The sequence below is a fragment of the Pimephales promelas genome, chromosome 4 (genome assembly GCF_988280905.1).
Source record: "Pimephales promelas chromosome 4, fPimPro1.hap1.1, whole genome shotgun sequence".
NCBI classification, from domain to species: domain Eukaryota; kingdom Metazoa; phylum Chordata; class Actinopteri; order Cypriniformes; family Leuciscidae; genus Pimephales; species Pimephales promelas.
Window position 1 is genome coordinate 33,531,833 of NC_142772.1, and position 26,452 is coordinate 33,558,284.

General features: G+C 38.8%; 3 protein-coding genes and 1 long non-coding RNA gene across 6 annotated transcripts; 2 read left to right on the plus strand and 2 right to left on the minus strand.

Annotated features, from left to right (window-relative positions):
* Window positions 1-1,639: 1,639 nt before the first annotated feature.
* atf5a (activating transcription factor 5a) lies at window positions 1,640-7,796 on the plus strand. The gene is made up of 4 exons (XM_039659472.2): window positions 1,640-2,237; window positions 3,761-4,006; window positions 4,331-5,540; window positions 5,749-7,796. The coding sequence occupies exons 2-4, from the start codon at window positions 3,865-3,867 to the stop codon at window positions 5,939-5,941; spliced, it is 1,545 nt and encodes a 514-aa protein (XP_039515406.2). The 5' UTR covers window positions 1,640-2,237; window positions 3,761-3,864; the 3' UTR covers window positions 5,942-7,796.
* Window positions 7,797-8,971: 1,175 nt separating this feature from the next.
* stk36 (serine/threonine kinase 36 (fused homolog, Drosophila)) lies at window positions 8,972-18,685 on the minus strand. 2 transcript variants are annotated; one of them, XM_039659689.2, is made up of 20 exons: window positions 18,556-18,685; window positions 17,941-18,081; window positions 17,533-17,610; window positions 16,533-16,663; window positions 15,703-15,952; window positions 15,415-15,508; window positions 15,087-15,253; window positions 14,711-14,859; window positions 14,322-14,463; window positions 14,108-14,227; window positions 13,847-14,023; window positions 13,592-13,683; window positions 13,285-13,348; window positions 13,044-13,154; window positions 12,802-12,876; window positions 11,933-12,050; window positions 11,710-11,836; window positions 11,409-11,583; window positions 9,932-11,296; window positions 8,972-9,665 (listed from the first exon to the last, which is right to left on the minus strand). In XM_039659689.2, exons 1-20 carry the CDS (start codon window positions 18,640-18,642, stop codon window positions 9,546-9,548), a joined length of 3,783 nt encoding a protein of 1,260 aa, XP_039515623.2. In that variant the 5' UTR covers window positions 18,643-18,685; the 3' UTR covers window positions 8,972-9,545. The 2 variants fall into 2 exon arrangements, with proteins under 2 accessions (XP_039515623.2, XP_039515620.2); XM_039659686.2 differs by having other exon boundaries at window positions 15,379-15,508.
* On the plus strand, window positions 18,532-19,979 carry LOC120470214 (uncharacterized). Its single transcript, XR_005620472.2, has 2 exons — window positions 18,532-18,669; window positions 19,776-19,979. It is a non-coding gene; the product is annotated as an uncharacterized LOC120470214 (long non-coding RNA).
* pou2af2b (POU class 2 homeobox associating factor 2b) lies at window positions 19,633-25,286 on the minus strand. 2 transcript variants are annotated; one of them, XM_039659691.2, is made up of 5 exons: window positions 24,829-25,286; window positions 23,018-23,118; window positions 21,868-21,910; window positions 21,423-21,733; window positions 19,633-20,196 (listed from the first exon to the last, which is right to left on the minus strand). In XM_039659691.2, exons 1-5 carry the CDS (start codon window positions 24,839-24,841, stop codon window positions 19,780-19,782), a joined length of 885 nt encoding a protein of 294 aa, XP_039515625.1. In that variant the 5' UTR covers window positions 24,842-25,286; the 3' UTR covers window positions 19,633-19,779. The 2 variants fall into 2 exon arrangements, with proteins under 2 accessions (XP_039515625.1, XP_088986439.1); XM_089130313.1 differs by lacking the exon at window positions 24,829-25,286 and adding an exon at window positions 24,294-24,790.
* Between the last annotated feature and the right edge of the window lie 1,166 nt (window positions 25,287-26,452).

Genomic DNA, 26,452 nt, shown 5'->3' on the forward strand with positions numbered 1-26,452 from the left:
TAAGACACGGCGAGTTGGGAGAGTCAGCGCTTTCCTGGGAGAGATCCCACACTTCAACAACCATTATTATCTCAGTCTCTTCAACGTTACGACTGCGGTCACGAAGATTGCATCAGGCCTCACTTCTACAACTGCGAGGCTGAGCCGACTCACAAGAGGAATTACAGTATCACAGTACCTTCAGAAGCCCCTCTTTGATCCCGTCGCTCAACTGCTCCTCGAGAAAGCAGGTGTCATCTCGGTTCATGCAGGGCTATTAAGTGTAAATAAAATCAATTTCTCCTCAGTCGAGGAAGACGTAACCTTCTGCTAAAGCTACGGCATATTCCTTCTGACAGTTTTACACTTTCCTGTGTCTGTTCAGGTTTCCCATGTTTTGGCAAGACGATTGCATATGGCGCTTTTCGAATTTATTACATATCCCATCATCATAAACACAATATTTCTGAGGACTCAACTTGGTTCATTTGTGTGGTGACTATATCTGGACAGTGAAAAACTCGTATTAATTATTAAAAGGTCATTTCAATGGAAAAGGCTATCATTGACACTTGTTGCAGTTGTGTTTATTCAAGACTGAAGTTACTTTGCAGGGAATGTCGTTTTACTCAACAGAGACAAAACTGGAAAAACACGGGCCGAAAGGGGGAGCGAGAGCGCGCTCGTTGCAAATCCCATGGCAACAGCAACCAGAAAACATGTCTAAAATAGGGGGCAGTGTTCGCTATTACTATAGCAACAGGAAGACATCGCTCCTTCAATCAGCTTTAGGATTTGCTGAGGGGGGAAAACAAAGCTTGATTCTATGAAAACACGTTATTAAGGGGAATTAAGTTTGCGAGTTTGAGGGTAATAATTTGTCTAGTCTCACCGTGGCCGCGCATGACTTCATTGAAGCTCAGCGTAATGTGGCGCGGGGTCCTTCTGAAGTTGAAACTGAATATGGCAAAAAATGAATTAAACTTTCTTTCTCCCGCTAGATAGGGTTTGAGTTTTGCTCGATCGCAGAGTTTAACTCGCACTTTTCCCAATGGCAGTTATGCTGATGTTGAAACAATGATGTTAAGACGCCACCTGTTACACCACATTAGAATGTAAATATTGTTAATTTTTAAATGAAAATGGATGTTTCTCTTCAGAATTACGCAACTACGATGTCGGTTAATTAAGGGAACATATAATAATAAACCTGAGCATATTTGTGCTAATTGCACACCAAGTCAGTCGACATGTAGCCTAGATTACAAAATGTAATCACCCAACCAACAGTTGAAATGAACTTCCAGGCTACAACTCAACTGAACCGCTAAATACAGCGCCCAAAGTCAAGTGGGAAGCGTCCAAAACGCGTATCAGCAAATGCCACAACAAATGTTTTGTCAGTAAAGTTCCGTAAACTGCCCTTCCGCGACATGAAAGTTTTACCACTTTAAGAATTTGCTCTCGGGATGTTTACGTGAAACATGTGCAGGGAGAGTGGAAAACCGAAGACCACTGGGAAGCAACGTCTCTCTAGCGGCAGCCAATAAGGGAAGACAACAGTTCCTCTCCAGCCAATCGCTGCACGACAGGCTCAGTCCGTCCAGCGAATCTGCTTGCAGCTTGAAGCGCTGATGCAACTAAGCTGCAACAACAGCCACGTATCTCCTGGGTAGCAGAAAGTGTTCTTCCTCGCTAGAAGAAATCAAGTAGTCCCCGTGAAACAATACATATTTGAACGGCAGTGTATGCTATGCGTGATATAATATGAATTTTTCATGCATAACCAGATACTGCAACTGTATGATAATCATCCAAACTCTAGACGAACAGCCGCTTTCATCACATATTCTACTCTCAGAGCTTTAAAACCGTAGTATGTTCAAGTTGAGGACATGCCAACGGGATTTTGTGTTTTCTCGGAAGTTGTTGAGAAAGTGAGTCCTAATATTGTGGGCGTTTTCACCGGCCCGAAGTGTGAAAATTATCTCGCCCAATACATCCATAGGGCGGAGGAATCTATAGCCGACCGCGTGACGCAGCTGGTTGCTAGGTGTGGGTGACCTGATGCATTGACTCAATTAGCCGATTCTCAGTCATCAACTCCATCACAACAAAGCAAGACCAACAGCACTTCAGTCCTAGACACTCCGGAGGAGACATGGCTTTTTAATTTAGTAAAGTCTTCGATCCTAAAGAAACGCCGTGCTTTGCACTTGCAACGCACCCCAAACCCACAACATTTAAGCAAGAATGGAGTAAGTACAACTTATTTACTGCTTTTTGTCAGAAATTTGCTGTTTTGTCTCTTGGCTTGCACTTTTTGGGTGTATTGCTTTTGTTTAACTGTTGTTAAGCATGTTGTCACACTTGTAATAGCGCTTCAGCCGATGTTTTATGCACATTGCTGTCTTATTAGAAAGTTTCAGAAACTCACTTTAGCTGTATTAATCGTTGCTATATAGTTTTGCAACTTTAGGAGTGATCACACAATAATCAGTTTGACCTATTTACTTAGCATGTTTACATGTTACATTTATTTTTTAGACCCAATCCATTATTTTACGCATTTTGAAGTGATAGTTGTTTGTTGAACATCGTGTCTGCTGGTTTTATAGAGTGATTATCAATATTATACAGATGCATTACCTGTTTATTTAAACAATAGTCATCAGGGCCACACAGGGTCTTCTGTCATTATGTCATAGCAAAAGTTGTTCTTTTGTCCATTTGCGTCATCCATATCTGCTACATTATTGTATAGTTTCATGTTGCATGCAGCGATGTTGCTTTTCTTTTCTTAGAAATTGCCTTTGAGAAAAAGCTCGAGTCGTTTTCAGTGGTTTCACGAAGATTTGCTATCTTTAGTTTCGCATTACGTCATAGATTGTAACCCACGTGCTGGCCAAGTTCAGACATCCAGTTCAGAGGAGTATGCCTCTGCAATACTGCTAGAAAGAAGTACTTCTTTTAACTTTTTTTTTAAATACTTGTTTTTTAAAAAAAAAAAGGCTTTGTTTTGCTGTTTGTCATTTGTATTTAGAGTTGTTGAGTCTAATGATTCTGTCTGCATAAAATGTTGTCCTGTGTCTGACCTTAGACTGTAAACAAACTGGACTTCAGTGTAGGTGCAAAGGTTATTGGGGCGTTTGGAGGTGCTAGCTTAGGTTGTATCATACAAACAAAAGATGGTGGCGATAACTTATATATATATATATATATATATATATATATATATATATAAGAAAGTTCTTGGTATTGTGATTTATTATTGGCACGATCCAAAATATGATCTGAAGAAGTTTTACATTTGTGTGTGTGTTGTATATTTAGGCTGCTAATAAATTTCCCACAAGTAGAGCATTCGCCTGCTTCTCTAGGATCTCAGTAGAACTCCCCTAAGTAGGCACAAGGGACTTTGATGGATGGAAGAGTGGTAGTTTTCTAAATTGGTCCCTCGCTAATCACCAGTGTGTCTAAGCTGATGCTTTAGGAATATTGGGGGGTTATGGTTATTTTACTCAGTTTGCACTGCATCTCTCATTGTTAACAACCTAAAATAGGAATTCATGGTCAGTTGGAGATATTTTTAGATATTTTAGAAGAGACAGGATAAGTTTAGAATGGAAAGTCCCACCAACTAGGACATAATGATTTTTTTTCTCCTCCATCCTACTTTATCAACTAAAGAATTATGTTGGTGTCTTCTCAATACCAGATAGACCGAAACCTCCGTAGACATTAACACGCCATCCCTCATCATATTTTCCCTCTTTTTTAGGTTTCATAATGCTCACCCAGCCCTATTTTCTGTGGCTCAACTCTCAAACTTCACTATCGTGCACTGTAAGCTCGGACATTTGAATCGTAGGATCAACGGACAGGATGATGACAATGTCAGCACCTATTTGGAAGACTCTGCTCGTCTGCCCGGCAGACCCCCTCACTCTCTCTCACCCACAGGCTAACCACAGCCAATCGGAGGGGCGCAGAGGGGAGGGGCCAGAGGAGAACCAGCACTTAATTGGTGAGTTGCAGTGAATACAGTTTTTTATTTTTCCCAGTTTCAGGTGGGCACCGCACTGCAGCACATTTCGTTCTCCTTGAACAGTGAGTAAAACTACCAACGTGGATCTATTTTATATTGTTTGTTGATGACGTGTTAGTTTAATGCTGCCTTTCGCATTTTGGATTTAGGAAGCGCATTGAGATGTAATTCGAATTATTTTTTATTTTTTTTAACGAGTTGTTAAAATACTGCCGGTATAGTTGTTTATTTGGTTTAAATAATTGTGCTACATTAGATCTCTAGGCCAGTGATTAACATGTTGAACTCTTGTTTTCCCCATAGGTGATGGTCTTAGTGACTGGATGACGGAAGAAGTAGATTTCTCCTCTTACCTCCCAACCCCTCACTCCTCTCCCTCCCCCAATGCATCCCTTCCCCCCTCGCCCCTCCAGCATGACATCCAGGTGCCCTCAGATTTGGAGGTCATGACCTCTCTGCTGCAAGAGGAGCTTGCTCAGCTGGAGGATTACTTCCTGTCTGACCCACTCCCAGAAAAAGCCTCCAAACTGGGCAAATGCGACAAGGGTCCAACGGCTGTGTGTCCGCCGTCATATTACCAGTTGCCCTACGCATCATATTCTACTTCCAACCAATCCGAATCCAGCCCTCTACTTGTTACCCTGGCAACTGGGGAACTTGACTTGCTGAGCTTTTGTGGGGGTCCCATTGGCCGTACCAAGATTCCTAGACATGCCCCTTACAGTTGCAGCCGCCCCAACAGCAACGTCTTCAGCCGCAAGAGAGTTCCCGATGGGGTGAGGGTGGGTGACAGCTACGAGAGTAGCATCTGGAGTTCCAAAGGAAATTCCTCAGGTAACTCAGCTGTTGCGCCTGGTGGGAGCTACAGCTGTGCTGAAGAAGAACGGGTGGTAGGCAAAGGCTACTGCCTAGGCAGTGCAGTGGAGATCAGGAGGTGCGCCATTTTACCCAAAGAGGAGAAGAACTGCCGCTACACGGAAGAGGCCGGCGGGGCGAGCAAGGCCGGCGGCGGCTACAACTTCAGCGGAACCGTTCAAATTCCCCACAAGAAAGACGAAATGATGATGTATGGTGTCAGAGAAGTCAATTTAAGCGGCATAGGCGGAAGCGCAGAGATGGAGATGATGGGCGAAGTGAAGAACGGTGCTAGCGATGAGAAGGCCGACATCCCTTGGAAGTCCGAACCCAATGAAAGCTCTTTCATCCAAAGCACATCCCAAGAAGAGGCCTACCACAGCTTCCTCGGGGCCATCAATGACCCAGTAAAGGCAGAGAGCGTAGAGATTCACCGGCAACATAACTTCCACTGCAGCTTTCTTGAAGGCCAAAGCCCCGACTGCCTGAGCGGTGACCGCCACAGACCTGAAATGGGGTCCCCGTGTGCCAGAGGAGTCTGTGCGCTGAAAGACGACCCCTGCATTGTGAAACCAGACCTTGAGGAGGCACTAATCGAAGGGAACCACGGTCAGCGCAAACAGAAGAAGAGAGACCAGAACAAGACTGCAGCTCACAGGTATAGTATTTTCAGTCATAATGATCTCGAATGTATTCAACATGAGCAAATATAGAACAGTTTGGCTTTTTGTGACATTTAGTTCATCCTTAATAGAGAATTGTATTATGCTCCAGACTACAATGCCTGCGAACATTACAATGTTGCTGCTTGTGGAGGAAAAGTGTGACAATTTCTGACTTTCCTCTGTATTAATCGTTTTGAACAGATATCGTCAAAGGAAGCGAGCGGAGTTGGACACGTTGGAGGAACAGCTTCATGGTCTGGAGGGTAGAAACCGTGAGCTACGGGACAAGGCAGAATCGGTGGAACGGGAGATCCAGTACGTGAAAGACCTCCTGATTGAGGTGTACAAGGCCCGCAGCCAACGCCTCAAACAGGAAACCACAACCAGCGCCTGACCAAAAGCTCGACCACCTGACGATGGTCCTGCAAGTAGAATTGTAAGCAGTCTGAAAGGCAATGGAGATTTGAGTTGGAATGTTTTCAGACTGAATGTTTTTAGGATGTGGTGGAGGTTGTACTATTGCACGTTAATCAATCATTTCATTTTCGTTACAAACTGACAAAGTCCATCAACAGCTGCAGCACAGACATCCACTTTCTCAGAAATAACTCCAAATCAGTTAATATGCACTGTGATTATGTCTTTGACTGTAATGACAGCCGTTTTTTCTTTTCTCTTGCTTTTCTCAAGAGGGGCTAGACGACTCATCCTCTCGGTTTCATGAATGAGCTTTAACAACAGAGCATTTACGATTGACACAAATAAACCACCGAATAACGCAAGATAGACTTGAACGCATCTTCATTTATTTAGAAAAGGCTGTAAGGTAATATCACAAGTTCCGCATATGACCTGCATTGATCTTAATTTATACAGAGTTTTTTTTTTTTTTTTTAATTTAAAAAAAAATGTATTTATTTATTAGCAGTTTCAACATTTATGGTACTAATATTAACAATGTACAATTAGTACAACATTGGTAGCTCCTTTTTTTCCCTTCCGTACATTAAATAAGGAATAAGCACTGATATTAAAAGCAATCTGTTTCTTATATATTGAGTTTCAGGGGAAGCACTTCTCAAAACGAATTTCCCTCAGGAATAATGAACCTGAAGATGTGTTTTTGAATTCCCAATTTTAGATTAGTCCTGCAGCTCAGGTATATACGATTTATGTCCAAAGTCATGGAGGTATGTCAGTTTGTAACTGCTGAAGATATGGCACTGCCTAATAATGTTATGTGTGTTGTTTTCTTGTATTTTGATTCTTGCATGCAGAAGATTTCATGGCTCTTTACAAAGAATATTTGTTTTTCTTTCATCTGAATGACATGTTATTGCTAAAGTCTTTCTTGCTTAAGAAGCCCAATTTTATATTCTCTTGGCTAACACATTTCATTAGAGATGAATGAGTTGCATTTGATTCACAAACTACTGTTTGGCTCAATGTCTCTGCTGTTATTGCGACTACAATCAGGGTTTGTGATTTTATAAAGCTTGTTTGCTCTAATGTGCAAGTGTGTGTTGGGGGACAGAAAGTAAAATCTTTGTAGTGATACAGCTTTTTTTTTTTTTTAATAATCACTGAAATGATTGTGGTGGCTTTAGAATTGCAGATTTCCCAGCGTCTTAGCAATATTTCATCAACAATGTAAATGACTCAAGTTGTGAATTTTTTGCAATTGCGATCATACACAATCCTTGACAAATGTTATGATTTCATGTTTACAATTTAGTCAATTTCAGGAATTTATTAAGGTAAACCTGTTTAGTGACTGATTTTCTACTTGTTCAAATAGGAGACATGCATTTATCACAGTAACAACTGCAAATCAGGCTTTGATTAGTTACTCTTTATTCTTCCTATTTATTCATTTGAGGGCATTTTTACCGAGGTGTCGTGTGTACCTTAATACTACGTAGCAATATTACAAATATCATTTAATTCCTCTAAATAAGCAACATAGATACTGAGAGAGCATTGCATATCGAAATATGCTTTCCTTGGCGGTATACAATCATGTTTATGAAATATAGCTAATTATGCGCTGTGTTATGCGGTCATTTTGTGAAGTTGAGATTTTTTTTTTTACAACCCAAAATTAAGGCACAAGATTTCCAAGAGTTTACACCAGCTATAATACTAAGACTAGTCATTTTGTACCAGACATTCCGATGTATCGTCTCCGATTAATTCTTTGTGTTTCCTGTTATTCCATTGAATTCAAATAAAGTGATTTATGTCAGCAACTTTGCATGTTGGCGATGATGGCTTCATATGATATTTTTAGAGCTTAATATGTAGACCTTGAGTTTAACGTAAACGGAGTTTATCCCTTGTTTGGCCGGAAAATTGTGTATAGCTCTGAAAGCCAAATACAGCTATTCCAATATCCGCAATTCACGATGTGGAGGGAAAATAAACTCAAATGACATAGAAAACTCATATAGAGCGTGTCAGTTACGGTGTGTGTGTGTGTGTGTGTGTGTGTGTGTGTGTGTGTGTGTGTGTGAGAGAGAGAGAGAGAGAGAGAGAGAGACCGAGAGAATGAGCAAAAAAAAAAGGATAGCCTAGAACAATTCTTATCAACGCAGGATGTCTAAAATAATTACTTTTTTATTTTTATTATTAACCATAGTGTTCACTCCTGCATTTTTTTATCCCGAAATTCCTGAACACTGTTTTTTATTGAATAATTATTATTATAAAACCCAGACAGAACCAAATGTATAAAGAACAGATAATAGGCTAGGTGGGAAATCATATTTGTTCGTACCGTCAAAAGTCTTTTTTTTTTTTTTATGAAGCGCAATTATTAATATTTAGCCTATGTAAAATATGTTTTAACGGGTATGGCTGCGGTTCACAGTAGTGAACTATACCTATTTGAAATATAGTTTCTGAACACCGATCAGTCTTGTTTGTTGTTCAATTTATCTTCAAATAAAATCACATCGATCAGTAATCATCCGATTAGCTTTTTAGAGCATTTAAATAATCACACAATATAAAAAATAGCCTAATTAAATGTATTCAGTTTTTCTTTGAAAATGTGTAACAAGGCATCTTGAAAATATATATTTTTAAGTGTTCTGACAAGTACAAAGGGTGGGTTGATATTCAAAACAAATCTGCGCGCTATTTAATATTTTACTCTAGTGTTCGTTCAGTCTGTTTCACGCCTGCCTGAAAAAAAACCTGAAATATATAGGCTATAATATATTGGCTATATCTATCGATAGTGGCAATTACTGGAAAAGTTTCAAGTCGTTTCAGATAACAGATCTCCGGTAAATTAGCCATCTTGAAAACAAAACAAATTGATATGGTGAGAAGATATAACCTATATTCAGTGAAGACAAAACGAAAAAAAAAAAAAACTAAACTAAAAATAAAACACATAAAACAGACAAGACAGAAACAATTTTAGGAAATTGTCAATTTATTAATTTAAGATAACTAAATGGATTTCGCAATATTTTTCCCGTACATATTACATTTAGGCTACATCATAACAATAATCCTTTTTGATAGCCTTTCGATAACCCGAAATAAATAGGCCTATCGGATTTTTCGATACAGACAATTAACTTTGAGCTGAGGGTAATTAGCCTATATAAAACAGTGTGAAATAATAATAAATACACGTAAGTCTGGCAAATTAGTTAACGTCATAAAAAATGAAAGTTAAGTTTTGTTATTTTAAACAGAAAAAAAACAAGCAATCAACATCGCAACATTTTTAAATAACGTAGGCTATGTGAATCAAAAATGCGAATATTTGCTGAATTATATATATATTTGAAATACATTTTAATTTATTTTGAGGGTGTTTCTGAGTCGCTGCCATTTTCTTAAAATACATAACAGATTCAAATTCCGTCAAACTTTTGATCACAGATCAAATAAATATAGACAAAAAGAAAGCTATCCCAGCCACAGAAGCAGCTAGCAACCAATTTTTCCTCTCTCTTACACACAAACTATGAGGCTGACATTTATGTTTTTCCTTCAGCTGACCCGTCCAACTTGCTGACAAGCCATTGATAATCCCTCTGAAACAAAGAGCTTTGGGATGTGCCACAGAGTTTTCTTCCTGCATCTAGAGACCTAAGAGCCTTGAGGAAGGGAAGGAGAAAATGTGAAAATGACAGTAAGGATTTTTCCCCAACCAGCTTTGTCTGTCTTTCAAATTTTTTTTGCACAATTGTCAAAATGATGCAATACAGCACACAAGCAGCTCTATATTAATTTTGCTTCAGTGTTTAAATACAATTCGACAAAAACTGAACACTTTGTCTGACTGCAGGAGTGTAATGAATCCCATTACTCTCTTAATTCTTAAATAAATATTTTAGTCAAAACCAATTCACACTGCTCTTACCTGTAGCAATGTGTTTTGTTGGCTAAACACACGCAGAGTGGCCAGGGCTGCCCGTCGCACTGCATGATGGGAATCATTACAGGCAGTTTGGAGAATCAAGCCTGGAGCATCTACATTAAGAAGTGCTCTATCCCCACCGCTGAAAGCAGCCAGGTTACCCAAGGCCCCACAGCAGTGCTGTCGAATGACATTATCAGCATCTGACAGCAGTGACACGAGTGGAGGGGCGGCTCCTATGATGAGCTCCATCCATAGGTGTTCCTCACTATGTCTGACGCCTTCCACTGCTGGTGTCCTCCTTGATTTGCCTTGTGCCGACAAGGCATTTATGTCAGTCGTATTCTTGAAACCTTTACTGGAAATATTTAGATCGCTTCCCGTTCCACTTAGCCAGTTTCCCACCGCCTTGCAGGCCGTCCTGCGAACGGATGAAGCAGGATCGCACAGGCAACCTAACAGGTCTAGGAATAGGTCAAAGTTTGATTCATTAATGACCTGCCGTACACCTGAGCCCAGGTGGCCCAGCAAGCCACAGCATGCGGCTCGGATTCCATCATCTCGGTGGTGCAATGCAAGCCGCAGTTGGGCGATTTTGACGGGAACAAAGAAGGAAGATTGATTGGTGAGATGAAGTGTTAGCTGGGAGAGAAGGATAAGAAGTTCCACTGCACACCCACAGAGAACTTCACTTTGTAGCAGCACAGCCAACAGAGAACTTGCTGTTCTGACCTCTTCTGGTGAGGATCGAATTTTAGCCGTGGAGACCTTGGGGCGATCGCCACTTCTCCTTAACTCCTCCAGACTGTCCAAAAGCCAGCCGATGCTGCACCCTTGCTGAGCTGAAAGATCTTGGAGACGTCCTGCAGAACTGCCGAGGATCTCCAAACTGTCCATGAGCTCCTCTTTACAACCGCTCTGCTGCTCGATTTTCTCTCTTAGACGTTCCATGGTCTTCTGCGGATATATTTTGGTTTTTGGTTGCACCTCCCTGAACTTTTCAGTCTTGCTTTTGGATGGCTGGTGTTGAGCCTTTAGGGAATCATTTTTTTCCTTAGATGCATCTACACAGCCTTTGAGCACCTGTAGCCTCTTCTTCGAATTGTTGTCACCTTTGATTTGATCCATCTTGGTTTTCTTTGCAATTCTATTGCTCTTAAATTGCTCCACGCCATTCCCGAAGTGGTTAAGTTGATACTGAGTGTGGTCTGCTCCATTGTCTGGGCTTTCTGTGCCGTGAGGGAGGAAAGCAGAGGCCTGGGCTGCAGTGATAAGGCATGGAGCGGTGTGCTGTGGGTCAGATAGCAGTAGACGATTCAGAAGACACAGCGGAAGCTCCACCAGGGCAACGGGAAGAGTTTGAATCATCTGAGCAAGTAGACAAGTCAGCAGAAAAATAAGCAATACAAAAATTCCATTTTCCGATATTCCAATAGACATCCGCCATCTACAAATACTGGAGTATTTTTTTAAACCATACCTGCACTAGACCGGCCACAACATTTGCGCTTTGATACGATCGGAGAACAGACAGAAGTTTTTCTAAGGATAACTCCAAAGAGAATGGGATGCAGAGAAGATGACAGCTCATCACTGATATGCTGTTTATTTCTGAGTCACCCCAGAAAAGACCGTGCTCAAGCAATGCAGCGCTGCTGTGAGGAATAAAATGAGAAATATATATGAACTACTGAGAGATGCACTTAAAATAAGCACTAATATTAAAAAAAATAAACTGTTTGACACCAAAGTAAGGCTTTAAGGTGATGTTTGATGCTCACCAACTGGTGGTGAGAAGGTGGCTGAGGGCAGAAGAGCAGTTTGTGGAGTTATCTGATAGGAGAGCCACACAGTTGTATGGATGGCTGGAGAAAACCAATAAAGCGAGAGAGAGGAACACATACAGACCTGTGAGAAAAACAGAGGCAAATGTATGTTATTAAATTACTGGTATATTAAAGCTACAATAAAGAAATAAGTGAATGTTCTCTTGGTGTTCAGTACCATTAGGAGAGAAATGGCATCTCTGGGATGTTGTGTTTTCCAGTGTCGTGTTCACTTTAGCCCACAAGCAGGGCCAAAGCTCTGAGTCCTGAAACTCGAGCAGTGAGCTGCTTTCACACTTTCATAAGTGAAGGAAAAATAAATCATTTTATTTCTTTATCCAGAAAAAAAAATATTCACACTAAAATTCACGTATTTTGTAAATGCATATTATTGATCACGATTCTGAGCATGCGTTTCATTTTTCTTTTTTTAACTTCGAACTTGTAACCAAAATCTCATGACTCGTTTTTCTCGACAGTAAACTCGCTTTCATTTTCGAGTACAATGCCCACATCTCAAAAAAATAAACAATCGATGGAAAGAACCAAGTCCCCTCCCTACATTTTTTCTTCTTTAATCCACTACGATCGATCACAATATGTTCACACTCGATATTTTAGAGATACAGATGTTGAGTGTCCCATAAACAATATGCCAAACTGGTTTTAATTGTTGATTTATTTCTTGCTTATCTAAATAACTAATAATAATTCAATGATTTATTAGTAATTTAGTTCATATTAATTCAATGATTCATTACAACACTAACACATAGGACAATATGTGATATTAGTACTTATCAATGACAATCACATTCTGTTATATTTATGTAATATGTGTATATAAAAAAAAGTGAAGTAATACATTAGCTTCTTTATCTGTAAATACCGTTATTGGGTGCTGCTCCTAAAAGACTTCAAATGGTGTTATTTATTGTAGATCCAATATTAAATAATTGAAAAGCAATTATTCAGTCAAACCGATTATTGGTCTATCTCTAATTAACTCAGCACAGATTTTAGGGGAATTAATGTGAGAGGAATTACCTCGGACAGTCTGTGTAGAATCAGTGACAGAAGGCCGTCACACATGCCCCAACCTGCAGGTAAGGGGTTATGTGCCTATGCGAAAGAAAAAGAGAGAACAGACAGATGGTGGGAGGGGGAGAGGAAAAGAAAGAAAGAGAGAAAGAGTGGGGAACGACTACACTGGATTTCATCACATCAATGACATTAATTACTCCAAACAGGGTTAACACTTATTCACAGTTTAAATAATGGAACTATACCTCTGCCGTGTCTGTCAAGATATTCCCCAAAAAGCTTGTTAGCCTTTCTATACCAACATTCACAGCTATACCACGGTGGGTGAACAAGGTTAAGATGGCTGTTGCCAAAAGCTGTGGGAGAGACCACAAAATCACAAGAGTAATGCAAATGAAACCAGACATGCTACGATTATTGTACTTCATTTTTCCAGATTAAAATTGCATTTGACAGAGAGAAAATCGTTCAAACAGAGGCACTTACCGCTGAATGCTTCTGGACACGGCAGAGAAATACCGAAATAAATAGCTGACAGAGATCCTCAGCTCTGATGAGAAAAAAAACAAACAAACCATAAAATAACACTAAGATTAAAATTTCACTAAAAGCCCAGCAGCAGTAGAGATAACGACAGCATAACAAAGACTTCTGCAATTAACACTAAATATTCTTTCATTTTAAAAAAGGAACAATAGATTTACTGAAGTAATGAAAGTAAAAACAATTTCAGTGGAGAAAAAAAAAACTGTACTGTAACTCTGTACATTAAAAACGATTCAAAAATCCGTACCTCCTGCCTTTTATCTCCCAGCCCGGGCTCTTTTCCAGGTACATTATGAGAACTATCATCAGATCTTCTAATATTATCTCACCCTGGGGTTCCTTTAGCAAATAATAATCAGTCAGAAATCAAGTATGATTAATGAAACTATTAAAAGAATAGTTTACAAATTAAAATAAAATCATTTAAAACAACATATAAAATATATGTTTAAAACAATAATCAGATGAATAGAAGATACATATTCATTTTTTTGTCTCTGACCTGCATTAGATCTGGAATGTTCAGGATGTCCTCAATCAGGCTAAACAGTAAATGAGGCAGTTCCAACTCCTTCCCCACTGTTTCAACATCCCCGGACTGACAGCTTTGAACAATGTTCCTGAGGAGCTTTAGTGGCTGTACAATTGAAGAGGCCTCTTCACCTTTCCTGACCAATAGCTAGACAGATCAGTGAGTCTTTAATACACTAAATCACTCACTTACCCAGGTCAAAATCTCTTGTGACATTTAACAGAACGTTACCTGTTTTTTGGCTGAGAGCAGCTTGGTTTTTAACCTCGGAAGGATGGAGGTGTCCACAGGGCCCTGATCACTTAATTCAATCAATTGTTGCCACTCAGAATCACTGTCAATATCTTGTTCCTGCAGAACAGATTTAGTGGGTAAAACCTTGGGTGACAGATCTGACATTAGTAGTGTAATCCACAATACAATTTTAAGTTATTAAAACGACAACCTCACTGTCCATCCTGACAGAAGCCAGACTGGTCCGTGCATGTCCAGGGTGCTTCATAACTTGCCGGGGTCCCACCTCTACAGAAGGGAACTCCCTCTCGTAGTCTCTACTGATCTGGCCTTTATGTGGAGCTGAGCGAACTCTAAAAACAAAAGTGAACACAGAAACAATTTATATTTGAAAAATCTGATTCCTCGCAATATCTTTTACCCTTGGTTTAAACAAGCTTTTCGACTATTTCTCTTCTCTACATTTGGATTTATAATATATTAATTCCTTCATGCTGGTCAAACACATCAATTTCACTGTCACAGCAGCATTGTTAATATGCCCTTTTTTAAGTTGAGGCCTGGAGGTTTTCAAATTCAAATTCCAGATGAGAATACTACCTGGTAACACTGTTGTCATTTGCTTGATGCTGATTGGTTCCTGGCTGAGATGAATTTTGATACACTGAAAAGGTGCTGCCCAATGAGTGGCCAGTGGTGGGGGCTCTTCCAGCAGAAGCTGTCTTACAGCGTGTCTGACTCGCAGTCTCCTAGTAAAACAACATTTGAAAGCCCTTCTCAGCTGATTCCACATTTTCCCCACATTTCATTATAATGTAAATAGTCGAATTTTCACAAATCACACCAACAACAATTTAAATAAAGTTCATCTTACTGCAAAAATAAAACAAACAAGACCGGAAGACATCTAAAAGACAGATTCATAACCTCGTAACACAGAAAACGAAGAACTTCTTAGTTGTTAGCATGAGTTTACCCGTTTGTTAGTCTTCTCTTTCTCTCGAAGCTCTCTAGCTTTGCGCAGTAGTTTGCCCTCTCCATTGCGTGCTGTTGTCTTCTCTGCAGCCTGCTGGTGTTTCAGGGCCTGTCGGTCTGGGCTGGGTGGGACTGTAAGGGGGTTGCTCGAACCCTCATCTGACACCACTGTTAAAGCAATGAGCAGCCCTTTTAGTAACAATAACATATTTTCATTCTATTACATCATTATTATAATTTATTTTTATGTTTTTAATTATTTAACTTTGCAGATATGTGTACAAAGAAAATACCATTCATAGGATGATAAAAATGTAAGCAGTCCTCACTTAAAACTCCATCTGCAACAAAAGGGTGACGAAGCAAGTCAGGCCATGACAGCCTCTTCTCTGGGTCTTTCATCAACAACCCCTTCAGAAAACTCTAAATTAAGAGAACCCACAGAAAGAGCAATTGAAAACGCGGTGCTATTTAATGTTACCACAACCATAGTGCATACTGACATAAAGCAACACTGTTGTTTTTATCTGTGTGTCAAACACTTAATCAAAATCAGACTCATTTGATTTAAAAAGTCAGAGTCTGAGGTTTTCATGTGGGAAGTAACTACTCTGTACCAAGCAGTCTTGGCTCATGTTCTCTGGCCATTTGACTGGATCTCTCACTATCAGCTGCACCAGCTGAAAGATGGAGTTGGTGTAGAACGGAGGCGCCCCCGTGTGGAGCTCATAGAGGATGCAGCCCAGAGACCAAAGGTCAGCAGAGTGGTCATAAGGTTTCTCTTCCACTAATTCTGGAGACATGTAGAGAGGCGTCCCCTTAATAGAGGTCAACACCAAGGTGGACACACTCATGGCACGAGCAAATCTGTGAAGAGTCACGAGAATATGACACCATTATGCTATTAGAGGTCACATTAAGATTAATATATATAGTCAAACCAAACATTATTCAGGCAACAGATATATATATATATTTTTTGATATATTTTAATACTAGTGGGTAAAAAGAAAAGATTTGGGACAAAAAAATTATTCGGACACTTTGACCTGACCATGTTTTGCTTAAGTGTTTTTGCTTTATTTGCCAATGCGCCCTTTTCACACCACATAATTAACAAAATTAAAACATTGCTTGGTAATTGGTTGACCTAAATTGTTTTTTATATAATTGTGTTCTTAGATATAACAGCTGTCAACTGACAGCTATTCAACCTAATTCATTTGTGTGACAGTCTAACAGAACGATGGCCAAAACCAATAAAATATCCACTGTGATAACATGACAAGGTCTTGTCATGTTTTTTTTTTTTTTTTTTTTTACTATTTTCTTAACTATAGCGGAGAACCTGTGAAAAGTTGAAATGTTGAAGGTGTCTGAATAAATGTTGGTTTGACAAATATATATATATATAGTTTCTAAAGAACTACCAATTGGCAACACTAACCCAAAGTCACAGAGCTTTACTACTCCTCCTTTTCCCAGCAGGATGTTTTGTGGTTTCATGTCACGGTGCAAAATACGATGGGAGTGCAGATAATACAGGGCAGAAACAAGCTGGCAGGCTATTTCACACACCTACACAAGATAACAGGTTAGCAGGTGAGTGTGTCCCAGTTAAGAGGTCTGAGCAGCAGAAAACCCAGCACAACATCAAGTCAAAGAAATAAAAGTGATGAACTATATGATAAACCTTATGCGTTTTCCAAAAATACATTTACTTTAGGCTACATACAATGTGTATTCTAATTTGTATGACTTATTTAAATTTCTTAAATTCATCTCTGATGATATTATTAGCTTTTAAAGTCTAGAAAGATTTAAATGTGAACCAGGGGGCGGTTTCATAAAGATTTGACTATGGCTAAGATACAGTAGATAGTCAGACTTCAGATAGACATCTAAATTAAACCGTTACACAGACTCTGACTATCTTAAGTTAAATCAAAACAAAAAAACATGGCGGATCGAGTAAGCGCATTCAACAGCTCAGTGCAGTTTACCCCAGCAGAAAATATGTGTTTGTTGGAGGAGTATAACCATTACAAGGACATTTTACTTGGGATATTTAGCGGAGAATGTAGTAACAAGAAGAAATGTTACATTTGGAAAGGGCCATTTTCCCTTTTCTTTAGGCTACTTGTAATGTAACTGATTGTTACTGCTGGTTGCCAAGGTAACATAGAGTCTTAGACCTAAGTTAGCCTGGGGGTAAGGTGTCAATTGTTTTTTAATTTAAAATTAAGTCAGTCTTTATTTTTGTGAAACAGTCTGACTTGCATTTGACTAGTCTATGAGCAAATTTTCAACATGAAAGACCGGTCTAAAATAGCTTGTGAAACCGGCCCCAGGTCTTAGATAGTTCTAGCTTCATACACCAATACGATTATAAATTAAATATACGTTAAGTTGGCAGTTACAATAAAACAGTGTGACTGCTGATGTACCTGATTTTCAGGTAAACTGCCATCATCCTCCAGAATTTGAAACAGCTCACCCTCTGCATACTCTGTCACCACAACCACCTGTCAGAGGAATACATGCTCTAATTATTCCTCTGACACAAATTCAGCCCTATTTTTTCTTCTTCTCACTGATCCTTTTTTCTTTTACATAGGTTATGGGATGATCAAAGTCACAAGCTCACTGCTTTTGTACCCACACCAGTATCTTAATATTTAAACATTTTCTACACTTTGCCAACAAGAACTATTACCTAGAAATTTGAATGTTAAATTTGTGAACCCTGGGAGCTAAATTTCATTCAACGAGCCGTTACGCTGGAAGCACCAGGTCATACTGTAGGAACAGTGAAAAACGTAGCATGACTCGGGAGAAGGTTGTGACCGTCATACCTCCCTCTCTGTCTCAAAGCTGTCTAAAAGCAGCACTATGTTGGGATGCTTAAGCCCCCTCATGATGTCAATCTCTCTTTTCAAACTGCGCAGGTCCTTCTCTGAGCGGCCAACTTTGGGAATGAACTTCAGAGCCACGACCTAGGGAAAAAAATGGTTCATATTACTTGAATATTATCTGTTTAGATTATATTTGTTGTTTTCTTTGGATTTAATGTTTTGAAGGTGAGGGTTTTTGAATGTGTGGCTAATATGACATGTTTTTTTATGCATTAATATTGTTTTTTTTTAACACAGACAATTATAAAAACATCCAGAATATATCACAATTTGCTGTAATGCAGACACAGAACTGAATAATCCATAAAAGTGACCAGCAAATAATTCACATTTGTATCGCGAGACTCTAAAACGCGTGATTCTGATTGGCTGACTGATGTTTTAAGGTGTTAGTTTCTCTCTACGGTTCAGACGGAGTTTTAACCTAAATATAGGAAATGCTGTGTTATTATATAGTAAGAAAAAAAAATGGCCTCGTATACATATCCCTAAAATCAATTCCAGGGGGAAAAGAAATGGGATTTTCTGACACCGCGGTGCACATGGGGTGCTCACCTGGCCGCTAAACTTCCTGCGGCCTTTGTACACTCGCCCGAATGACCCTTCCCCGATAACCTCCAAAATATGATACAGATCCATCATGAAGGCCGGAGTCCGGAGACTTTTCAGGTAGGTTAAGTAAAAAATCAGAACAACGCACGTAAGCAAATCATTTAGCCAGTTTTCTCCTCGTGGCTTGTTTTTGCAACTGTAAGAGTTGCAGTATAAGGAAAGCAAGACAGACTTGCGACACGGACAAATTAGGTTTAGCTAGAGCACTGTTTTTATTAGATGAACTTTATCATTTGATCCTTACGGCAACTGCGAAACAACGCCTATTAATCGATTCATACTCCCGTGAATAATCTCGAATTTTATAACTAGTACAAGTAATTATAATCAAAAATGGTCTCTGAAAAGAAATAATGGTTTCATGATACATCCATAGACAGTGGATACATCAAGAATAAACTTCCGTAAGTTTGACTGGCGCTGCTTTCCAGAAGAACAAAAACAAAAAGCGCCTAGCAACGTGGTGGCTCACAAATAGAAGCCCTTATAAAAGTTAGTGCAAATTTAAACAACTTATTTTGACTAGTATATGTTTGACTGTATATTCATATTTTGTTTATTAGCGGGATAGTTTAATATCTTGAAAAATGCATAACTTATAAGAGATAAATCAAACGAAGGGGGAGAAATTTGAACAGGCGATGTGTTCGTGTCCTCATTCACTCCTGTCACTAAGGGGGCCTTAACTTAACAACGCAGTGGCGTCCTGACAACAGTACTCTTGTCGAGAGGTAAGTTCCAGTTCCTTAGAAAAGCTGTTCTGTTCTATTCTGTAAAGACAACACACCTTCTTTAAGCCAAAACATGTTTATTTTTATATAATGGCATTCCTGACAAAAGTCTAACATCGTTGTCTTTAAGTGCTTATTGGTATTATTGGCGAATTATAAATGTAGGAAAGAGGGGAAAAGGCGAGCAGTGCTTCTAATTCATTCTAAAACGTTTGGACATGTAAAAATGCATAATTAAATCCTGAATTAACTAAACTATCAGCCCAGGTTTTTGTTGTATGTTTACACAATATGAACAGTTTACAATTGTGATCATCATTTCTTGAGGAGGTCATCTTTATGATGGATGTATATAATCTCCTTCTGTATAAGAATAGAGAGGCTGTGTTAAGTGCAAATGATTCATTCACAGTTTCTGTATTGTCATTTAAGCCTTTCAAAAAGCCCTCCTAGTCTCATATGACAACCAGGAGCCAGTTCCATCATCTTTAGCCCATGATGTAGTGTCACTGAGAGACACCGCTCCACCACTAGTCTCCTCTGAGGTTACGGCTGTCATCTTCACCACGGCCAGATCTCCAGGTGTCACCATGTACGGTGGGCAGGAGTAGCTGGAGGCAGAGGTGTAGGATGCTGCTGGGTATGGGACATCTTCCAGGGGTTGTAGAGTATAAGGCTGAGAGCTGGAAGGGACGGAGCTCCCACTGCGCCCCGAGGATAGACGGTATGGAGAGGAACCGCCAGAGTCAGGCCCTCCGAGAGATGGTGAGTCTGCCACGGGGACTGGACCCTCAGGACATATGACTTCTGACTGAGTGACTGGGTCCTCTGATGGCTGCTCCCAAGGGTCTCTCTGCAGCATAGAGAAATAATTATAACAATTAATTTTCACATTCCCAAAGTGCCACAAAAATAGGAAATGGAGACAAAATAGAGAAACACAGACATGATACAAAACAATAAATATAGTAAAACAAAAAAAATAATGCAATTCCTTATTGAAAAAACAACATTGCTCTTTAATATTTTCATTAGTACAGTTAGAAAATGGGACAATGACTGACTTTTTTTTGCCCTATGTTAATCTTTCAAAAATACATTTCTGTATTAAAATAATTTTATGTATTTATATACTTGTGGGTGTGTCAAAAATGTCAGGGTGATATCATAATGAAGAAGAAAAGCCTAACTAAAAGAATAAATTGCTTGAAAAAAAAGTAGTAGTTTGGCATAATCTTTTTTTATTTTTATTAATAATAAAATAACCGTTTGTCCACAAAATCATGTTGTGCAACCTTTTTTAAAGTCAGTCTTTTTATTACAGGGCAATTATTATGTTAGGTTGTACACTACTTTTTTCATTGTTTTGAAAAAAGTCTCTTATTCTCACCAAGGCTGCGTTTATTTGATGAAGAAATACAGTGCAGTATTTATTGTGAAATATTATTACAATTTAAAATATATTTTCTATTACAATACATTTTAAACTGCAATTTATTCCTGTAATATCAAAGCCTAATTTTCAGCATCATCACTCCAGTCTTCAGTATCACATGATACTTCAGAAATCATATTTCTAATATGCTGATTTTGCTGCTTAAGAAACATTTCCTATTATTGTCAAGGTTAAAAATGGTTGTGCGGCTTAGCATTTTTGTCGAAATCCTGATTTTATTTCAGAATGATTTGATTAACAGAAGGTTCTTAAGAACAGCACTTATTGGAAATATAAATCTTTTGTAACCTTATAAATGTTTTTTTGGTCAATTTAATCTCCTTGCTGAATAAAAGTATTATTCTTACTTAATCTTACTGATGCAAATCTTCACCCAAAATGTATGATATTCATGAATGATATTTACAGATTAACTATTAAATTCAAGATATTAAAAAAAAAATCCATGAAAAATATATTTAAAATTAGCTTGATAATAATGTTTTTTTCTTTTGACTTGATGGGCGTTTATAGAGTTAAAACTTGAACAGAGTACATTTCTAAGAATGCTATCTAAAGGAGTAGAATTTGTGCTTTTCTTTATCAATGACCCAAATAATATCATCTGTAGGAAGTGTGAATACCAAGAGCAAGTGTGACGAAGACTCTCCACCAGACAGAGTTGGTAGTAGTGTTGGTAGTGTAGATGGTGGAAAAAGTGACCCTCCGCTGGTGGTATAAGACGCTGGCCCTCTGTAATCTCCATATGAATCAGGAGTGTAGTAGCTGTCAATGAAGGAAGGGTAAGTAGAGGGGTGGTCGTACGAAAAGGCCTTGCTTCCCAGTGCTGAAGAGTAAGTGTCTGATGATGAGTACTGCTTTATGGGATGGCAGAGGTCTGAGTCTGGGAGGAAGGATCTTCGCATACTGTAGTAACCAGGAAGCACGTGTGACCCTACAAGAGGAAGCAGGAAATTCAGTTAACTCCATGATTCAAGATGAATTACCCTCTCACTGAGGACACCTGTTAGATCTGAACATATCTAATTAGATCTAGCTGTGGACTATAGCTTTACCAGACGGACTCACCGGGCATTGGCACAAAAGCTGGCTGAGAGGAACTGCTGCTCGTCTGAAAACAAAAATATTAGAGAGTCATTGTCATTGACACAACATAGTTGTGTCTATGTGTGTGTGTGTGTTTCTCGTAAACTTCACTTAAGAAGACAGTGTGTAATGAAAACGCATGAAACCCCCTACAATATAAAGGCAAAGAGAAAAGTAGAACCCCCCCATTGGGCTGCTTTGTATTTTGCCTGACTCGCAGCCAGTGAGAATATGGAGGAAAAAGACAGGAAGGCTCAAGTTTTAGAGCTTGTTCTGTTGAAAGCCAGGCAAATCATGCGGGAGGATATTTGAATATGATTTGCCAGTGTCACAACAGTGCCCCCCCTCCCCCCTGCTCTCCGTGTGTACACTTGCCTCCGGTGGAGTGTGTACTCTTCTCATGAGATTTTGCCACAAGAATCTAAAGAAATCATGGGATGACTGGGATCATATCCCAGTTGACTCTGCGACGTGCCGCGGAAGTACACAGTGGAATTAAGTTCATTTGTTTAGTAGATATTGTTCTTTGTTAGAGACTTGCTGTCAATACATGACATACATAGAGGCCCTTTTCAACAATGTTCTATAAAGGGAATTCTTATAGTTTATATTTATATTTTATGAGTGCTTTTTATTTAACTCGTAGAATATGTAATGGTTATGTCTTTGCTATTATTCAGAGATGTGTTGAGGCCAACCACCCCGTCTGAGGCATTTGCATGAACCGACTGGTCCACTGGTTTCAGTAAGGACACAAAAGCAGACAACAACTTGCAGCAGAAGTTCACTTGAGCACAAGGATTGTCTGTTCTTTTGTATTTTGTTAGCAAATCCCTCAGTAATGACTCGGTTAAGGCTTGGGTTTAACCGTCTCCTGTAACAATGCCTGTCTGTCCCCTTTCAGGAAGGTAGATCTGATTTTGACAGGTGTGCCTGATATTTATCTCTTAAAGAACATGACTAGCATGGATGCTCTGAATACTGTTGCTGTGTGAGAGATATATTACACTTCATACTTCTGTTTGTTTGTATATTGTCAATGATTTCTTGATACTGAATAGACAAAATACAAAGTAAAACACAAGTTAATACTTAAGAACATCAGACAACAAGACTGAGAGTGATGGCTTACACTATATCGGGGCACATTTGTTTGTCGTAATCGCTTCTCTGCAAGAAGATCTTTGACCGTGTGCTTGACTCTGACACCTTGGTATACTCTCTTGGAATACTCTGTGGGGAGAAAGAAAGAAATTTACAATGTTTTATGACTTTTATTAAATAAATATCTTGCATCAAGAAATGGAAAATGAAAAATAAATAAATCCCCTGGTTAATCTGATGTTTCTGGAGTAGCCTGTCATGAATTAGTAACAACTACAAGCATTTAAATGAACCTTCATAATAGACATGCAAATAAAGTATGTTCCCAAAAGCTTTCCACATGGATAGGGACTTTACACTTCAGAGCAGTGACTTTTCAGTTCAACAAAAAAAAAATAATAGCCTAACAGTGATCATTTTTTAGAAGAGACTGCAAAACAAAATATTATCATATATGACTGTGAAATTAGTTATTGTTTTTTAATGTTTAGCCAGTGAACACTGGGAAATTATACAAAAACAAGAAAAAAAATACTTAAATCAACCTTATTGTGGATGCAGAATTTATTTTTTTATTTATTTTATGGTTTATTTTATCAGTAGACACAGTGCTTTGTTTTATCACAAAAACTACTTAATATCCACACTTGTCACATCCTTCACATGGACATATATCTATCGATAGAATAAACCATAAAGAGGAATACAAATAAAAATAAGTTGCATTAAAAATTTCCCATTGTTTAACTCCTTTAAAAGTTTCACAGCCATTTGATAATGTAGTTTTTTTGTTTGTTTGTTTTTGCAGACTGTTAAAAAATGTGCATATTGAGGAATTGAGATCTCCAGCAGTAAATCTCTGTTTAACCATAACTGAGATCCATGTTGCACACCAATTCATGAGGACAAATCATTGCAAAATACTTATTGTTAAACAAACAATTTAACATAAAGTTGCCTATTATTGGGCTTTTATATCGTTGGGTTTCAAATTCAGATATGTTTCAGATTCAATATGGTTAAACAGCTGTTTTCTCGTTTGGGAGTGAAATTTCACCCCAGTTCTCTTATGTTCTACGGCCAGTATCAGTTTTCAATGGTAGACTCGTCGTATCTTCTCTCTCTCTCTCTCTCTCTCTCTCTCTCTCTCTCTCTCTCTCTCTCTCTCTCTCTCTCTCTCTCTCTCTCTCTCTCTCTCTCTCTCTCTCTCTCTCTCTCTCTCTCTCTCTCTCTCTCTCTCTCTCTCTCTCTCTCTCTCTCTCTCTCTCTCTCTCTCTCTCTCTCTCTCTCTCTCTGACACACACCTGTCTCATCTGTGGTCTGGGGTGTGCACGCACAGTCATAGCCCGATGTCATAATCCACCCGTTAACAGTCATAATGCGGTAGGCTACTTGACATAGAAAGAGAAAAGGGTCTTAAATATTGTTCTGGTTTTAATAGAAGATACGACTATATTTAGGTATATATTTACTATTTTGAGACATCTGATATAGTCACGTGTCGATAACAGGCACTTTTAACTTATCGCACAAATTAATAAATCATTCTTAGTGCCAAAACCCCCGCTGAGGTGCAGACATTTGGCTATTTTGTTTACATTTCTGTTAGCTTTTAACAAGTAATTACGTCTCTCACAAGAGCCCGTATTTCAAAGCACTTCATTTTCACGTTTCAGGCTATACAGATTTTGCACACTTACTGTTTAAGTTCTAAAACAGGGTCAAGCCAGATTCTTTAAAAAAAGTGAGACGTTCACAACTGTTAACTGTAACCTATATTTAGAAAGAGCGAACACATTTTATGTTAAAAACACTAAAATACTTTTCACAAACTCTCACCTGTCTCCATCATATTTTTAGCCGAGTGCTGCCAGGTTTCTCAGGTCTTCAATTTTGATTCCTATTCCAGCAGAACTCATACCATGTTCATTATATCAAGGAAGAAAGAAGGTTTAAAACCCCAAGTATAGACATTCAGTAGCTTATGGTCAAGCTCACGCACCTCTATTCATACCCTTCACATGGCTTCGCCTGTGAAGCCTTCATAATTTGGATAAATGCAAATAACTGGCTTGGAGACGTTTCTTAATAATTTGCATCTACTGTAGATCAGAGTACACTATTAAGGCTGCACTGTTGAAAAAATGAAGAGACATTAAAAGCTGAATAGGAAAATGATTAAGTAAAAAGAGAAAAGTAATTGACCTAACAGTATGGTCTATTTAAACAAAAAAGATGAAGACAATGGAAAATAAATTAAACGTATATAAATCTGTTTTTCATTAGGGACTATTCGTTTTTTTTTTATTTGAGATGAGATCTGTAGTCAAAAAAGACTTGACCCTTTTTTCTATGACCCTCCAAAATGATTGTGAAAAAAGCATGACCCTCCCCGATAATGTAGCCTATTGATTAGGCTACTATACTGGTTTGCGCTTGGCAAAGATGTTCAGATAGCCATTTTTTTACAACCATGACAAACGACTAAACTCCTGCTTTCTCGTCGGCTGTAACGATAGACCAAACCTAGGCTACATTTCGGTTCATATCACGATTTTTGATTTGAAAAAAAAAAATAATAATAATAATAAATCGTGTTTTCCGTGCTGATGCAGTGGTGACTCGATCATGTAACATGATGTGCCAAGGGTGGCGCTGCCAATGAGCTATATATAAAGCTGCTACAAAGAACCGGCAGTTGGCCCTGTGTCAAGTAGCCTATAGCAGCCATAGAGACATTTTAATGGGTTAGTTCACCCAAAAATGAAAATTCTGTCAGTATTTACTAAAGCTCATGTTGTTCCAAAACTCTGTGTTTATCTGTTCTGCTGAACACAAAGGAAGATATTTGGAAGAATGTTTTAATCAAACAGATCTCATTCCCCATTGACTAGGAAAAAATACATAGCCTAGTCAATGAGATCTGTTTGATTAAAACATTCTTCCAAATATCTTCCTTTGTATTTAGCAGAACAAATAAACACATAGAGGTTTGGAACAACATGAGGGTGAGTAATGCTGACAGAATTTTAATTTTTGGGTGAACTAACCCTTTAATTGTTTATTAATAAGTATTTGTCAGTGTTGGCTGCAATAAAGGTGATTCCGACTCGCGATCAAAGCGCCAGAGAGAAATACACATTTCATATGAATTAAGCAGAGAGCAGTCCTCTGTTTTCTTTCGTTTTGAATTGTTAAAAAGTAGACATTTCAAGCTTTCTATATTTATCAGGTCTGGCAAGTAGCCTAGGCTACCCTAGGCTGCTGAGTTTCGGTTCAAATTATTAGACGAGAGTTTAATACCGAGGCGGTATTAACGGTATTCAGTGACATGGCATCTGACGCACAGACGCCAGTCACTCTGGTATTGGCACATCCGGTCTTCATTGGCATGTTCCAGTGGATAGTGGCATGTGCCAGTGGGACATGTGTGTTGTGACCGTCAGTAGTGACTGACAGATTA